General features: G+C 40.4%; 2 protein-coding genes across 3 annotated transcripts in view; one reads left to right on the top strand and one right to left on the bottom strand.

Annotated features, from left to right (window-relative positions):
* Positions 1–17,019, top strand: part of PSME3IP1 (proteasome activator subunit 3 interacting protein 1) — a 348,568-nt gene that overhangs the window by 273,156 nt on the left and 58,393 nt on the right. The window lies entirely within an intron of this gene.
* The window catches only part of RSPRY1 (ring finger and SPRY domain containing 1), a 37,198-nt gene that overhangs the window by 2,411 nt on the left and 17,768 nt on the right, over positions 1–17,019 (bottom strand). For both annotated transcript variants that reach the window (XM_055553884.1, XM_055553886.1), the window contains exons 5-14: positions 16,090–16,216; positions 15,364–15,422; positions 12,721–12,787; positions 12,058–12,189; positions 11,076–11,191; positions 9,995–10,138; positions 5,621–5,732; positions 4,013–4,115; positions 3,498–3,650; positions 1,185–1,289 (exon numbers count right to left, since the gene is read on the bottom strand). In XM_055553884.1, coding sequence (XP_055409859.1) covers positions 1,185–1,289; positions 3,498–3,650; positions 4,013–4,115; positions 5,621–5,732; positions 9,995–10,138; positions 11,076–11,191; positions 12,058–12,189; positions 12,721–12,787; positions 15,364–15,422; positions 16,090–16,216 — 1,118 coding nt within the window. The remainder of the gene's footprint in view (positions 1–1,184; positions 1,290–3,497; positions 3,651–4,012; positions 4,116–5,620; positions 5,733–9,994; positions 10,139–11,075; positions 11,192–12,057; positions 12,190–12,720; positions 12,788–15,363; positions 15,423–16,089; positions 16,217–17,019) is intronic.

Raw genomic sequence — 17,019 nt, 5'->3', positions numbered from 1 at the left:
ATTGTGACTTTGCTATTTTCTCTGTGGTCTGAGAAGTTTATATAGAATCCATTTATTCCCTCAAAGTTTGAAAGAATGTACTTGTGAAACCACCTGGGCTTTTAGCGGGGAAGGCAAAGGGGGAAAATCATCTCAATTTCTTTCATGGTATTAATAGTAGGAATGTTTAGATTTTCAGTCTCTATTCTAGGGGTTGGCTCATGTCATTCAGTTTAGCCAGATTTCCTTTCTTAACCTCTACTCAACGGAACTGTTGTTGCTGAAAGTGGAGCTAGACTTTCTTATAATTCTTTTAATTTCCTCTTCCAACTTTGTTCTAGATATGTCTAGTGTGAAGACTGTGGTCATACTTAAGATACCTGATTCTAAGTTTTTAAGATTTCAGCCCTCTTTCATGAGCACTTACTGTGTGCCAAACCACCAATAAGGGCCAGAGCGTTCAAAGAAGAATAAGCCCAGATCCTGAGGAGTTCTGGGCTACAGAGTTGATACAGGGAGACCTGGTAGCTAAAGCTATGTGAAGAATAGAGCAAGGCAGTGTATGGGGTGGGCTGAATTACAGGGAGCTGGTCTGGAACACTGGGATAGAGGTACTGCTTGTATATAATCAGCACACATGCCTGGGCCAGGCCAGGGTCGGCACACTGCCCAGCTCCTCTTTCTCCTTCTAACCTTAGTTGCGAGGCCTTTTTAGGGGACTGTTTTACTTGCTACTCTTGCTGATGTTTAAACACTCTATTGTACAGGATCCAGGCTGTTCTCATTTTCTAAAAATGAAGAGTGGTTAGATGGTAGGGTGGTGCTGCCCTCTCAATGCTGAGGAGGGTAAAGAGTAAGTACATGAGAAGGCTCTAAAACTAAAAGGGATTTCCTAAGAGACCTGTGATTAGCATTAAGTCTTTTACATTTTGGAATGAAAAATGTGTCAAAAATAAAGTACTGAGTAAACAAAGTAAAACAAAACAAAAACATGGGTCTTCCATATCAAGAAGGTTCTTCTATTTCAGGTACTTTCTGGAAGACAGACTTGGCAAACTCTGAAACCTCCTTCAGCCCACTTTGGATATTATGAACCTTGATGAACAGCTAGGGAACTGGTAACACTGTAAAAGCAATTCAAGAACAGGTAGAACTTTGCCTAATGTAATGTACACAAGAAGAAATAACCAAACAAACCCTCTGACCTGTGTCCACATGGCTTCAGTTGCGTGTCTGCTACCTCATCGCAACACAGGGAGCAGCAGTTTTCCCGGATACTGACTTGCTTCAACAGAGCAAGACGCCTGTGCCTGAGTAGAAAACACAGTTGGAAGTTCATTTTATCAACAAATAAATGGGGTCAGTGAGCAGCGATGCATATGAAATGCCTTAAAAATGCTCTGTACATGGGAGTCTACCATGTATTCCCTAAGCTCTATTCAGTAAAGTTTTCACACGAGACATCTCATTTCAATCTTACAATGATTTTCTAAAACAGAGAATGAAGGAGGCTGGTCATTCTCATCTTACCTGGGGGCTCAGCTGGTAAAGTATAACACATACACAGAAGTAAACTGCTTTCCTGAGTTCTGTGGTGGGAGCTCCAGCAAATTAATCAAACCAAAGGTGGAGGGCATAGGAGCCTCCAGTTACAGTGAGTTGGTCATGACCTGGACCTGTGACTGGCATCTAAAGTGGGAGGAAAGGGCAATCCTGCAGGACTGAACCCTTCTCCAGGGGGGGTCTGAAGCTATTTCCAGGTAGATGGTATCAGAATCAAGTTCACTGCTCAGTAGTATTGGAAAACACATGTCAGACCATTCTGGTAGCAGGAAGAGTTGTGAGAGCAGAACTTTCTAGTGCAAAGACCTTGGGGCTACAGTAGCAGACCTGGTCTGTTTCAGGAGCAGCAAGGAGGCCAGGATGGCTGAAGTAGCAGGAGCACAGGGGAGAGTGCAAGAGGTCTAAGAAGTAGTGGAGGAGAAGAGGGGACAAATCCTACAGAGTCTGCTGAGGTTCAAGCTTTTACCTTAAGTGAAAGAGGAAGCCACTAGAGTCTGATGAGCAGAGAAGTGCATGATCTGATTTATGTTGTAACAATCATTCTGGAGGCTGTGCTGAACAGACTGAAGGGGTTAAGGTGGGAACAGGGAGACTAGTTTGAGGGCAGGAACAACCCAGGTAGGAAATTGGAGGCTTTAACCATGGTGGGAGCAGGGAGAGGGACCAGAAGTTGTTGGCTGGGATATATTCTGAAAGTACAGCCCATAGGATTTGCTGAACAATCCGTCATAGAAATGGCAGAAACTCACACTCTGCCTTGTCAAGGATCCTCTAGGATTACAGCCAGGGAAACAGAATCGACAATGGAGCTATTAACAGAGAAGACTGTAAGAGAAGCACATGGCTGTGAGTGGATGACTTTTGTAGCTGAGAGGTGGGTATATATTTATATAGAGGTGGGTATAAATATATTTATATGGTGCTTTACTGTGCTATTCTTTTTTTCTTTCATGTGCATTTGAAGTTTTCCATAATAATAAGTTTTCCATACTAAAAAGTTTAAGAAAAAGAAGAAAAAAAAGAATGAATGGAAGAAGAGGTAGAGACAGAGAGGATTTACAATATGGAACAATTTACAAAATGCCAAGTAGAAACAGGGCCCTGATCTCCTACCCTGAAGTCAGAAAAGAATACTATTCCTATGAGTAAAACAGGAAACTTTGGCATTAAAGAGGCCATTCAGTTAGCATCCGACAACTTCTGTCTTGGTGTCACTGTCACAGAAAACAAAATTCCAATGCAGCACAGGACTGCCAAGCTGGTAACTCTGTTCTTATCCAAGGCAGACTGCACTTTGGGCGCCAAGATCTTAGGGTACTGAGACAGTACACAGAAACCGCCCATAAAAGATGACTTTCTGATAGTTGGTGCCTATTGCCATCTGACTTTTGGCAAGTTTAATTCTGCAGGGGTGGTTAACTAAATGCTGAAGCAGTTTTAACTAAGGTCAGCTTCCAGGGGAACTCTTAGATGGATCAGTTGGAACTTTCAGGGTGTAGGTGAGAAGACAGACCTGTTTATGGGCCACATCCAAGAAAGGCTACATAACAAAGTGATGGGGGGGTATGGCAGATGAGACAGGTGTTACTTCACACTTTCACCAGGAGGAATTTAAAGTTCTTAGCGTCCCTGTCAGGCGCTAACACAAGATGAAGAGGGGTTCTCAGAATGAACCTCAGATCTCTGAGCTGGGAAATAAATGGCCCTTCAGTTCTTGGGATATTACAGAGGCTCTGTTGCAACAGGCAGGGCTGTCATCACTCTGTGACATTTTCTGGTTCATCTGGAAACTGCTGAGCCACTCTCAAGCTTTGGGACACTGAGTCCAAGGTAAAGTACAGCCCAGAAGGGCTTGTTACAGACCTGCTTTTTAAGCCAGAACAGGAGCTAGGATTACAATGTTACGTTATATACACCCTTAAGCGTGCAACAGGCCAACACTGCTGATTCCTTACCTTGGCAAAATGATTTTCTCTTCAGCTGTGAGGAAGGCGTAGTCATTAAAAGTGCTGAATTTCATAGACGGTGGATATTTGAATGGTTTTGCTCCAAAATTGAACTCACATTGCTGATATGACATGAAACTAGCTGCTGCAAAAAATCCAGATCTACAAATAAAAATGAGTAGAGATCAAGAGAATTCATAAAAACAAAGTGAAGGTCATACACAAAGTGGTCTTCAGAAATAAGCTGGAGTAAGAAATAAGTCAGAATAAGTTGTACCCTGGCAGAAAAAAGAGTGGCATTCTGTTTACTAAACTAGACGGGACTATAAATCAGAGAATATCCTGCTCTTATCTTCCTAAATCAAACTCTGGGAGAGTTCTAGGTATGATCAAATGAGTCCCCAATTACTTGAAGTACAGTGATTTCTCACACAACTGACTATATAAATGGACAGTCTTTTTTTCCTAGAGAAAAGGACATTCCATGCATCTACTTGAATTTTTGATTGAGAGAAGGTACTTACACAGTAGATGAAAAGACTTGCTTCTCAGGAGGCAGCTGGTTGCCATTTAAAAAGAAGATCATTTGCTTTTCATTCAAGTCTAACAGAAATCCTACCGTGTCTCCTAAAGGATGAAGTGGAACACTGTTAGGATGGGAAGATTCTGCTGTCTCAAGGGTTTTGATATCATTGTATTAAGTCTGTTTTTGTAGCCCTATACTCAACATACTCATCTTGCTTCTTCTGCAACTGATCTGACCCCTTTACATCAATATTTGGAAAGGAAAATGCTGCCAATTAATCTATGAAAAGTCATCAATTGTAAGATGCATCCCAGTTTCAAAGATGTGAAATGTGGGGGCAATGTGCATTCTTGGAGCAGTAAAACATGGTAAGATCAAAATCATGAACTTTGCTTCTCTGCTGAGATTTAAAATTCTGAGAGGGAATTCCCTGGTGGTCCAGTGGTTAGGACTCTGTACTTCCAATGCCAAAGGCAAGGGTTCAGTCACTAGTTAGACAACTAAGGTCCCTCCTACAAGACTGCATGGCCAAAAAAGAAAAAAAAATTTTCCAGAGGTTCCATCTGCTACCGTATGACTCTATGTCTTCAGTACAAGGTGGGGTGCACCAGGAGGCCCCCTGAGAATACCACCCTTGATGCTGTGGTGTGAGGCAGAACAGCCCTGTTTCATTGTATTTAGTTGGGGTAAAAAGACTCACTCATCTTAAATCCTTTGGTCTAAGTGTTGGACAGATCAACTGTGTGGTTCTAACTATGCTGGTTTGAATCTTTCATTAATACATGTTTTCATGGGTATAAAGCCTTGGATACAGCAAAACAGTTGGAATACAAATTGAATGGGGCAAAAAAGATGAGGCTGTTGATAAGATGTATTCTTGCTAAAATCCTCATGCTTTGACTGAGAGTCCTGGTAGCCTCTACCCTTGCAGTGTCCTGAGCCTGATGTCTGGAGAGCTGAGGCTGGGCAGATGTTTTTGAGGCCAAGAGTGCTCAAGTCAGCCTGAAAAGTTGCATCTAGAGGGGCCCAGAATGTGTCCACTGAATAGTGCCAACGCTCTGAAGAAAATCTCATTTTATTGGCATTACAATTTCAGTGTCCTTAATATCTCCACAGCTGCTCTAAGACATATACCCAGAGAGGAAAGTGGAATTCATATTAATCTGAAGAATCATATGAATCTTAATTCATATTAATTAATCTTAATTAATAATTTCCCCACTAAATTTAGAATTTTATAGTCTGAAATGTTTTGCTGAAGCAAGGGCTCCATCAGAGGTGAGTATCAGGAGAGTACTGTTCACACCCATGGTAGGGGATAAAAATGCTAATATCCCTTCCCACACTTAATCTTTTTCCGTCAAAACATTTTTTTAAATTAATTTATTTAATTGGAGGCTAATTATTTTACAATATTGTCGTGGGTTTTGCCATACATTGACATGAATCAGCCATGGGTGTACATGTGTTCCCCATCCTGAACCTCCCTCCCACCTAACATCCCATCCCTCAGGGTCATCCAAAACATTTTAAAGCCTAACATAATGCCTTGTCAGAACCAGATGTCTTAACCTAGTTGATAAATTCATGAAGGAGGAATGCATACCTTCTTTCCAGCATGGGTGTAGGTGCGGCTTACTTCTGGCGTTGTACCAAATCAGCTGCCGGCAGCCGTCGTATGCACAGGAGTATTCATCGTCTCCGATGCCATAGCCTTCCTGGAGGGAGATAGGGCCCAGAGATTAGTGAGGCTCTGCCTGCTGTGTTCTGGGAAAAGTTAAGTGTGTATTTTATAACCATTAAGCTGGTGGCTGGAATTCTAAGCTTTCTAGATGAAGGGAGAGAGCCTATTACAGTTCTTAGAAGGTACCAAAATTTTGACATGGAGTCAGAAGAGAGTATGACCTCACCAACAAATACTTCCCAAGTTTCACATCTGTTAGTTTATTTAATTCTCATGAACCACCTTGAGGCTGAGAGTATTGTATTCCGTTTTAAGAAGAAATAAAGTCTCAGAGAGGTCAACCATCTTGCCCAAAAACACATTACTAGAAAAGTCAAGTTTGGACCTTGGGATTTTCTGATTCCAAGGCTGGTGTGGACAAATACCTTTTTGGCCTGTAGTACACTTCAAAACACCCCCTTGCTCAGAGATGTTAAACTTGGGTACAACAGAGAGGCTATTGTGGGTAATTAGCAAACAGGTATTCTGAGATATCTGAACATTATATAGGTTCTTGGCAACTTCTTTTATTACTTATTGCCTTTTAATTGTTTAATAATTACTTTTATTGTTAAAATAAAAGGGTGGTAAGATCTTAAGAAATTATTTTGAGCAGTTATAAGAAAAAAATAGAACGAATAGAGGAAACATGCAGACCAGACAACTGCTATCTTTAAGGATCAATGGTGAAAGATTCTGGTAGAGAAGGCCACTGAAAATGTTGCCCAGATCCAAGTAAGACTTCAGATCCTGGGGATGGTCTGCTTATTCTGTGCGATAATGCAATCAGAAGATAGACTGGAATGAGGGCTCCAACACACTCCTTGATTACTTGGACCACAACATACTGAATTCGGATGTGTGTTCTCCAAAGTGAGAATCAGTTGTTCCGAATGCAGTGCTCAGACTACTCAAAGGTTAAATGAACCTGTGTAAATTCTCAGAATATTCACCAGTCTATTAACAGAAAGAATGCCTTGCTATCCCGTTCAAAGCCTGAACAAGTAAAAAAAAAAAAGTAATGATAAACAAGATAACTATTCTGTAGGTGACCTGAATAAGACCTACCCTTTAGCTTCTCAGATTAATGATCTATCTCCAAGCCTAACACTTCATCATCTTTTCAACAGCAAAGCCCAATCAGTAAGAGTTAAAATAAGAGGCACCATGAATGGACTTCAAATTTTCAGACACTGGGTGTGTCCTAGGAAAGGCTAATTCCACAAAGCCACACCATGTCTGTACAGGCAAAAAGATTCAGAATCACCAGAACAATGTCCACAGGAAGCAAAGTTTTAAGTACAGTAACAATATGAAAATGCTGTATTTGGGGAAAGATGTATCAGACTTCATTAATTTCTAACCAACCAGTACTTAAGTCAGGGAAAAATGTTTTATTTTTTAAGGAAAGAAATTAAGTCTATCAAGCAATCTGGAGAGATAAGAAAATAGTATTCTAAGTTTCTTGAGAAGCCAAAGTTTTTGCAACTCTATGGCAGAAATTAGTTTCATCCACGAGATAAAATGATCCAGCTTCACTGGCCATTAAAAAGAAAACCTGCAACGTTCAGTCTCATATATACTACTCTCAGACCTGTGTGTGCTGCCGTACTAGGAGATACACAATTTATAAAGCTTTCTCCCAAGAGAAGTCCATATTTCTTCTAGTCTTGGGACAAATTTTTACTTCCAAATGAGACAACTAGCTAATTCTCTGAGATTATCCCCATTTTCAAATGCAAAGAACACAATTATTGAAGAATAGGAAGGGGAATGAACTCAAGTCCTAGTTTCTTTTTGTCCCAGTCTTGGTTTCAGTTTTCTTGCCTGTGAAATGGAAATTTTAACAGTAAAAACTGTTGTGGGAATCAGATGATAGGCTTTAAAATGAAGTGCTCTGGAAATTAAGATTTTTTAAGTCCTAAAAAAATCATCTTAAGGACATCATTTGGAGCAGACTATCTGTGTAATTGATATTACTTTCTTTAAATCAGTCCCCAAGTTGGGCACTAGAAGACTAACTGGCATTGTTCTCCAGTCCCACTTATTTTTGACTATGTGGTGCCACCAAAAAAGCCTCATTCTTCCAGGTTTTAATTAAGGCCTAGTCAACTAGAAGGCCCTGCAAAGGAAAGGTTCCCAACAAAAGCAATGGCAGTTTAGGGTCCAGTTTTCCATCCTGGACAAAAATCCAGACCTGCCCTTTCCATGGGCCCTCTTCCTCTAATTTGTCTCTTTCCAGTGAGCAGTTTAGTAAAATGTCATAAACAATTCCAGGATGCTGTACAGCCTTGCTAAAAGGGTGCTTTAGAAACTATCCTTATGGCAGGCAAAGTTTAGTTTGACTTTGTTGGATCACTTCTAAAACCCATCCTAAGACCTTACATATGGTATGGGAGGCTATATTATTTATTTATTTTTAATTGGCGGGTAAGAGGCTATTCTAGTCAAGGCTATGGTTTTTCCAGTGGTCATGTATGGATGTGAGAGTTGGACTATAAAGAAAGCTGAGCACAGAAGAATTGATGCTTTTGAACTGTGGTGTTGGAGAAGACTCTTGAGAGTCCCTTGGACTGCAAAGAGATCCAACCAGTCCATCCTAAAGGAGATCAGTCCTGGGTGTTCATTGGAAGGACTAATGTTGAAGCTGAAACTCCAATACTTTGGCCATCTGATGAGAAGAGCTGACTCATTGGAAAAGACCCTGATGCTGGGAAAGATTGGGGCCAGAAGGAGAAGGGGACGACAGAGGATGAGATGGTTGGATGGCCATCAGCGACTCAATGCACATGGGTTTGGGTGGACTCCGGGAGTTGGTGATGGACAGGGAGGCCTGGTGTGCTGCGATTCATGGGGTCGCAAAGAGTCAGACACGACTGAGCAACTGAACTGAACTGAACTGAAGAGGCTATTATTTATTTTTATTTATTTATTGTTTTATTTTTGGCTTGCTGGGTCTTTGTTGCTGAGCGAGGGCTTTCTGTAGTTGCAATGAGCAGGTTTCTCATTGCGGTGGCTTCTCTTGTTGCAGAGCATGGGTTCTAGGGCATGTGGGCTTCAGCAGTTGTAGCATGTGGGTTCAGTTGCAGTTCCTGGGCTCTAAGAGCACACTCAGTAGTTGTGGCACTTGGGCTTAGCTGCCCCATGGCATGTAGAATCCTCTGGGACCAGGAATCAAATCCACGTCCCCTGTACCGGCAGGTGCATTCTTAACCACTGGATCACCAGGGTAGTCCAGATAAGAGGTCATTATTTAGATTAATGACAAAAATAAGTCTAAGGGTATTTTCCCAGCTCAAAGGGTAAAAATCATATGGCCACAAAATGTTCCTGATCGAAACTGGATTAATTCCAAAGAGCTTATACTATGACTATGAGAAGGAAGCTGATTGGGTTAGACATTGCTGCTGCTGCTGGTGCTAAGTCGCTTCAGTCGTGTCCGACTCTGTGCTACCCCACAGACGGCAGCCCACCAGGCTCCTCCGTCCCTGGGATTCTCCAGGCAAGAACACTGGAGTGGGTTGCCATTTCCTTCTCCAATGCATGAAAGGGAAAAGGGAAAATGACACGACTCTTAGCGACCCCATGGACTGCAGCCTACTAGACTCCTCCGTCCATGGGATTTTCCAGGCAAGAGGGTTAGACATTAGAAGGGTATAAAGCGGCAGGAAATGAACATCTGAAGGAAAGGAAAGAATCCTAACCTCTCGCACTCAAGTAGAAGTGGCCCAACTCTGCTTCCTCTAGTGGATTTAATCTCCCCTTATATCTGATAGCTTTCTGTAACAAAAGATAAATACTAAATATCGAAAACAAATATGCCTACAAATTACAAGATAAAGGTAAAGTGAGAGGAGTCAAGCCAACATTTAGGATTATATGAAAGGAACAGAATTCCTACAAAGTTCCTAAAGCTTAAATGCAAGGTAAAAACCATCACTGATAACAATATAAAAACTGAGCCAAAGATGTGGCTGGGGCCGGAGCAGAGCCTAAAAAAGAAAAAGAACACATGTAACCTCTGGGTGGAAAATTAACATGAACTTAAAACTTGAGGGGAAAAAAAAATAGCTGAGGTTCACTTGTGTTTTCCTATTTCTGAATCAGTTTGTAAACCTGATGTTGCAGATTTGGCACCATGTGGTTCAGCCCAAGGAATGATTACTGGGCAAACCTACTTGAGAAATGAGTATGCACCACCCACTTGCCAAAATCACCCGCTGGGCCCGCATCTGTCCAGGTCTCCACAGTACTCACGTGGTTGAGGAACTTGCTGTCCCGTGTGGCCCAGCCGATCTGCATGACGCCAGAAGTGACCACGGTAACTTCATAGTACCATACCCCAGCGTCCACACAAAAGGTGCAACGCACACTTTCGAAAGAAGAAGCATCGCAGCGAGCCTGGCAAAATCAAAGGGCATGGCAGCCCACCATCAATGCCTGAAGACCACCAGAGATAACAGACTGCTCAGAAGGTAGAATCTATCCTTTCTCATTACAGCTCCTGCTGGACTACTGTCTCCTTCTCTGTGCATCCTCAGTGACAAAATATACAAAACTGAAGGAAGGATGGTATTTTACAGTTTAGTTTTCATGGAGTTCCAGATTGAAAGGACTGGAAGACCTCAAAGTAAGAATTAGTGAAGGCTACTGGCTTCATTTTTAATTACTTACAGAGTTTTGCTCTCATAGTAGAATCTTTTACAAATGCATAAACACTGCCTTAATCCGTACTTGTTAGGGAGGGAGATGAGGGAGAGGATATTGAAGGGTATAAGATGGAGTACCTAAAAATAAGCTAAAGCAGAAAACTACATAAAGCATTTGGTAAGATGTAAGATCAAAGGGCTGTCTGCAGCCATTCTTCAAACAGCTCTTTAATCTTGACATGTCTAGTGCCTAAAGCAGCTGTATATAAGCGGCTCTTTCATTAACCTTCACTCCCCCTCCCCCCATCAGCAACATTTCCAACATGCAGGGAGAAGGTCAAGTGCTAGATTGAATATAACTGGTTATACAGGGATTAAAAAAGAAAGGGCCTCTTTCAGAAATACTAGTCTTTGTACCTTTAACTGCATAAAATAGAAGAGATTAAAGTCAGACATTTAAACAAGTCAATAAACATTATAGCACTTACTATATGTATAGGATCATGTGAGATAGGAAAGAGTATATAATATCTCAGATATTCTCTCTTCTACCACTTCTACCTCTAACCACTCTCTGAGTATGTAGTAAACTTCCATCTATTTTGCAAGGATTGCTTTTGTTCAGAATCAGGGCATGAAAATGAAAACAAGATTTTCTCCCTAGAATGGTCCATCTATGGAAACTTTACCTCCAAGCCATGAGGCGAGATCTTCAGGTACTCGCTGACATCGTTGCTATTCAGCATGGCCTTAATGCTATTCAAGTCCACTTTCTCATAGGTCAGCTGCCTACCCTCTTTTAAAACTGCAAAAGAAGAAGTGGGCACGTTTCTAAGGCAGGCTATTGTGGAAAAACTGTTGTCATCGCTGGCTGCCACTCTTGTTAATAAGTGGAGGTGCTCAAATATGGCAGAATCAGTAGACATAACCTTAGCTTTGGGGCTGCATAGCTGTATGAAGATTAATTAGGCAAATTAGTAAAGGCAGCATAGGTAGGTTTATATTTCTGTTCCTTATTGTCATTTTTTTGCATGCAGCAAAATCCAAATGGTACTTTTTCAGAATTACTCTTTAACTGGCACTACACAGGCTGTGCACTGAGCAATTCCCCACCATGTTGTGGTAGGAGCAGGGGGACTGTGCTAACTATGGGGCAGGGGAAGTGAGGACAGAGCAGCAGTCTAGTTTTAGTTCTTGCAGCCCTTGGAGGAGAAAAAGAATAGTTGGGAGCAACTCTTAAGGTATAGATATGATTTGAGTTTTGAAGAGCAATGCTGGGATAGGGAAAAGAGTAAGAGAGGGAATTCCAAGTTGAGAGGAACAGGCCCAGAGATAGGAGTGACTGGGAACTGCTTGTAAGACAGTGAAAAGAGTCTGTGTTGGGAAGAGTTGGATTACACAATAGTAACTGATTGGTGGCCTGGATGTAGCAGGAAACAGGAGACCAATAACAATGTCTGAATAGGAGAGCACTGCAATTAGAAGCATTCCTTCCATCTAATTGTCTTAAGAGTCCCCAGGATTCATTACCGCTAGAATATAGCCAACCTACCAGTAGAGGACTTTATATGGAAAAACTCACACTGTCACAAATGAAGACCAGTGATCCTATTTAAGAAGTGGATTTGGAAATGAAAACAAGCATTTTAATACAGGACAACTCCTACTTACAGAGATTGTCTAAACTCCACTGGGCACAGAAACCAACTTGACGTTTCAGATAATCAGGATCATCAGTCCAGGACTCCAATGTGACAAGCCGGTCACTAATACTGGATTCAGAAATAGTCAATTTATTTTCACCTGTTTGGGAAGACATAAACCTTAAATTAACCATGGAAGAGTAGGAGGATTTGCTGGGCAGATTGATGGAGGGAAGGAATACAGAGAGACGATTAGAGAATTTGGAAACTATACTAACGACAAAGCCCAAGAGCTCTATTTTCTAGAAGGTAGCAATATCATCACTAAATTTTCTAGCTATAAAAAGTGGCTAATCCCGGCCACCAATTTTGATTCTTTAGGTGAGAAAACAAACTGTTGCCTTTGTCACCATGCTATAGACCTTGAGATGTTTATCTAGACAAATCAGAATGTATGCATGTTATTTATTTAGCTGCACGACTTGCAGAAGCTTAGTTCCCCAACCAGAGATTGAACCTAGGGCCACGGCAGCGAAAGCCTAGAATCCTAACCACTAGGCCACCAAGGAACTCCCCAGAATGTGGGCATATCTGATGGGGTTCAAAGGCGTCAGCTCATCCTGTAACTAAGAAAAATTAACATTTTTAACAGGCAATATAGATCATTAGTCCAAGAAGTCACTATACCTACTTGTCTGTGCAAACTTTTCCAGTGCGATAAGTGCAAAAAGCATGACTGTGGGGTGGGACTGTAATTTCTGAAAGACAACAAAAGATAAATATATTCATACATACATATATATATATATCATTGCCCTTCTGGGGTGACAATTTCCTCTTCTGACCCATTGTGTGCTAGACTTTTGTTTTGGAGCAGTCATAAAAGTTTTACTCATTCAAATCCTTGATTATCCACTTGCTACTATTGTTAGTAACTGACCATGATAGTCTCCTAAAATCTTATTTTCTTGTTCATTTACAGATATGGAAACATCAAAAGTATCTTGTTAAATGAACTATTTTACTTAGTAACATTTATATTTGTTAAATGAAAACTTTGTTAAATGAAATCATGCTGATTCTTACATTCATTTAAGCAAGCCAAACAGAAGCTTAGAAGTGTAGCTAAAAATGGCTTTTTTATTCAGAACCCTAAAAGGAATCATTCATCACTACCAGGTTCCAAAATTATAAATAATGGAATTAACAACTCATGGTTTCATTTTCAATCTGTTCTCGGAACCATTCATCACTACCAGGTTCCAAAATTATAAATAATGAAATTAACAACTCATGGCTTCATTTTCAATCTGTTCTCTGAAAGGAAGTCTACAAATGCTGATTGTAGGTGGGCGAGAGCAACAAGTGAGCTCTTTCAGTTACAAGCTCTTTCAGCAACAAGTGAGCTCTTTCAGTTACACTTAAGTTCACATTACATGTGTTCACATTTGAAGAAAGGTCTATCTGCTTAACATCACATCTGCTCCCAGCCATCCCTCCCTAGTTATGCTGCTGCTGCTGCTGCTGCTAAGTCACTTCAGTCGTGTCTGACTCTGTACGACCCCATAGACGACAGCCCACCAGGCTCCCCCATCCCTGGGATTCTCCAGGCAAGAACACTGGAGTGGGTTGCCATTTCCTTCTCTAATGCATTAAAGTGAAAAGTGAAAGTGAAGTCGTCCAGTCGTGTCTAACTCTTAGTGACCCCATGGACTGCAGCCCACCAGGCTCCTCCGTCCATGGGATTTTCCAGGCAAGAGTACTGGAGTGGGGTGCCATTGCCTTCTCTGCCCTAGTTATGTTAGGAGCCTGCAAAAGAGCTCCAGAACATCACCTGGTTTCCATTCACTCTTCTGGTGCCCAACTGGGTTCTGCAAAGCTCTTCCCTGTTACAAGCCTGTTTAGCACTCTACTTCTTGCCATAACCATCCTCAATCCCTCTGTTTGGCTTTTCAGACCCTGAGCCCTCCCTACCTGGCTACTCAGTCTATATCCTCCTGTCTCTGAACACTGTCTTCTGATCAGACAATTCTCTGTAATATGCTGGGAACACAGCCATTTCTGGCTCTGGGCTTCTGCCAGTGATTTGCCTTTAGCCAAGAATCCCATTTTTTAAAAAACTTTATTTAAAAAAAATTTTTGGCTGAGTCATGTGGCGTGCAGGATCTTAGTTCCCTGACCAGCGATCAAACCTGTGCCCTCTGCATTGAGAGCACAGTCTTAACTACTAAACTGCCAGGGAAGTCCTGAAGCCCATTTTTTCTCTCCTGTGTGCATAATCAAATTCTCACCCTATGCTGTGACCCAGGTGAAGCTTTACCTTTATCAGGAGGTCTAGCTCTCACAATTCCCAGTCCCCATCACCCATACCTCCCACCTCCCAGTCACTTCTCAGAATTCCTGGCACTTGGTCTCAAGGAAGGGGTTTTGCCCTTGATCATATCCCACCATAAAGTAGAGGCTAATTATCTTGTCTGAGTAATTTTGTTCCCTGAACTAATCAGGAAACTTCTTGAGGGAGAAGGACTGTTAGACTACTTCTGTATTTCTACAGTGCTTACTTAGCATAGTGTTAAATGCTCTAAGTACATATTATCTAGGTACTGAAAATATTTTTCAGATTTTGAAAAAGGCCAGTGAATAGCAGTCCTGCAAAAAATGACTCTAAAAAATACAGACCAGACAAGCCTAGTCCAACAGTGCAAGAGATCTGACAGCACAGCCTTGGCAAACCACAAGCTTCACAGACCATACACCAAACAACAATAATTTAAAGAGCAGTAAGGGAGCATGCATTGGAGAAGGAAATGGCAACCCACTCCAGTGTTCTTGCCTGGAGAATCCCAGGGACGGGGGAGCCTGGTGGGCTGCCATCTATGGGGTTGCACAGAGTTGGACACGACTGAAGCGATGTAGCAGCAGCAGCAGTAGGGAGCAGGGAGGGATGGAGGAACAGAGAGATTTATATACACTGGGAAACTGATCTCACAGTTTTCTGGCTTGGAATGCTGTGTAATTTTGTTTCTATTGTGGAGGTTCCTACTACCATTTGGCAGACTCTAAGGATGCATACAAAAAAGCCAATCATAGCACCTATCTTATGACTAAATTTAAAACCAGACCGACTCAGCTGTTTTTGCTTGTAATAAATTCCTATCCTGCCCTTACTTTTTTTTTTTTTTTACATAGGAGGGAATAGATAAACACTTAGGAAACACCTGCAAATAAAATTTATAGCTGATTCCATTCTCTGTGCCATTGGCTAAGCTGGCAATGTTAGAAAAATGCACAGTTCTAGATGACTAAGAATAACTAGCTTTGCTGTCTCACTTACCAGACACTGTAGCAAATATTCCAGTATTCCTGGGCTAAGTAAACCAATACTTGCAGGACCTAGACAAATGCAACAAACACTGGATATAATTAAATGTGTCATATTATTTGAATTGGTAACTAAGACCAACAAAATCATAGAACTCTTTCATCTAGTTAAAATTTATAAACTGTGTATATAGGTATATATTAGATTCAATATCTTATGAGCTTAGCCTTTTGTTATTTTTAATTTTTAAAGCAAATAAGGAGAGTTTTTTTTTAATCTTGGTATATGCTTTATTCTCAAAATTGATAAGATACTAAAATTTATAAACAAATGCAAATGGCTACATATATAACCAAGACAAATTTGGAAAAAAAGAAAGCAAAGTTGAAGAATTCATGTTACTACTCATCTGCATCTTGGAATATGTATAATTATGGCTGATTTCTGTTGCTGTATGACAAAACATTGTAAAAATTAAAAAAAATTTTTTTTAATTAAAAAATAAAGATCCTGCGCCTGTACTCAGCAAGGTATAATTAAAAAAGAAACTTATCAGTAGAGGTCCATTATCAGAAGAGACTTTGGGGAGAGACATTTTTACCAAAAAAAATAAATAAATAAATAAAAGAAAGAAAAGTATTTCTTGTATGAATAGGAAAATTCTTTGTTTTAAATTTCCATCTTCCCCTTAGTGTCAAACAACTTAAGGTTTTTCTTGGGGGAGCTTCCCAGAGTTACCTGCTAGTTTCTCTGCCAAGCAGCCTAGGACTGCAGATGTGTTCCTGTGTTTGGCAGGATGACCTGAGTCCTGGCAAGCTACTTCTCCATTTAGGTTGAGAATTTCAGTCAATTTTTGGAGTGCATCCTAAAAACAATAACATACAAGTGGATCTGATAAATGTATGACTTAGGCTTTTTATCCCCAAGGTAATTCTTTGACACGAAAGTAATAACCAGGTGTTAAATTAACTCAGAATTACCATGCAAACATGATAAAATATACCCAAAGGATAACATTATTGATGGGAAATATTATTTGATAAATCTGAAAGTTTTCTTATATGAATTTCTAGATAACATTTCACTCAAAATGTACCAGTTGTATCAAATATATGCTATATACTCTTGGGTCATTAAACAGACTAAATCCACCCAAATGCCAATATGATTGATAACAATAGGGCCTAGTGATATTGAAGTAGAAAGTTCCTTAAAAAATATATTTTTTTAAATCAATCGAGAACAAATATCATCAGAATTTTTAAGGCAAATTATAATAGAAACCTCCTATAAGACTAGGCAAAGGTCAATTCATCAGTGACAAGATCAAAGACATTTTCCCTTTGTCCATGTTTTTCCATGTTGGGCCTAAATATGTGGGGCTTAGACAAATGAAAGATGCCAGAATCCAAAATTTTTAAGAAAGGGTTCCATAGACCATATGGAATAAGGCATTGAAAATTTGATACTTTTGTTCTAACTTGGAATAATCAAAATTATGCCAATATACCAATATTAAGACTCAAAAGTGTTTTTGGTATAATAGTTTTTTTCTCTTAATAGAAAATATTTAAAGAAAGTTTTGTCATGAGGAACTTGTTTAGAGAGAGAATCAGCTTAGCAATTGAACATTCCCTTCAAATTTCAAAGAATGCCATTATAGATACC

This window comes from Bubalus kerabau, chromosome 17 (genome assembly GCF_029407905.1).
Source record: "Bubalus kerabau isolate K-KA32 ecotype Philippines breed swamp buffalo chromosome 17, PCC_UOA_SB_1v2, whole genome shotgun sequence".
In the NCBI taxonomy this organism is placed as follows: Eukaryota; Metazoa; Chordata; class Mammalia; order Artiodactyla; family Bovidae; genus Bubalus; species Bubalus kerabau.
This window is presented reverse-complemented; position numbering and strand designations above follow the sequence as displayed.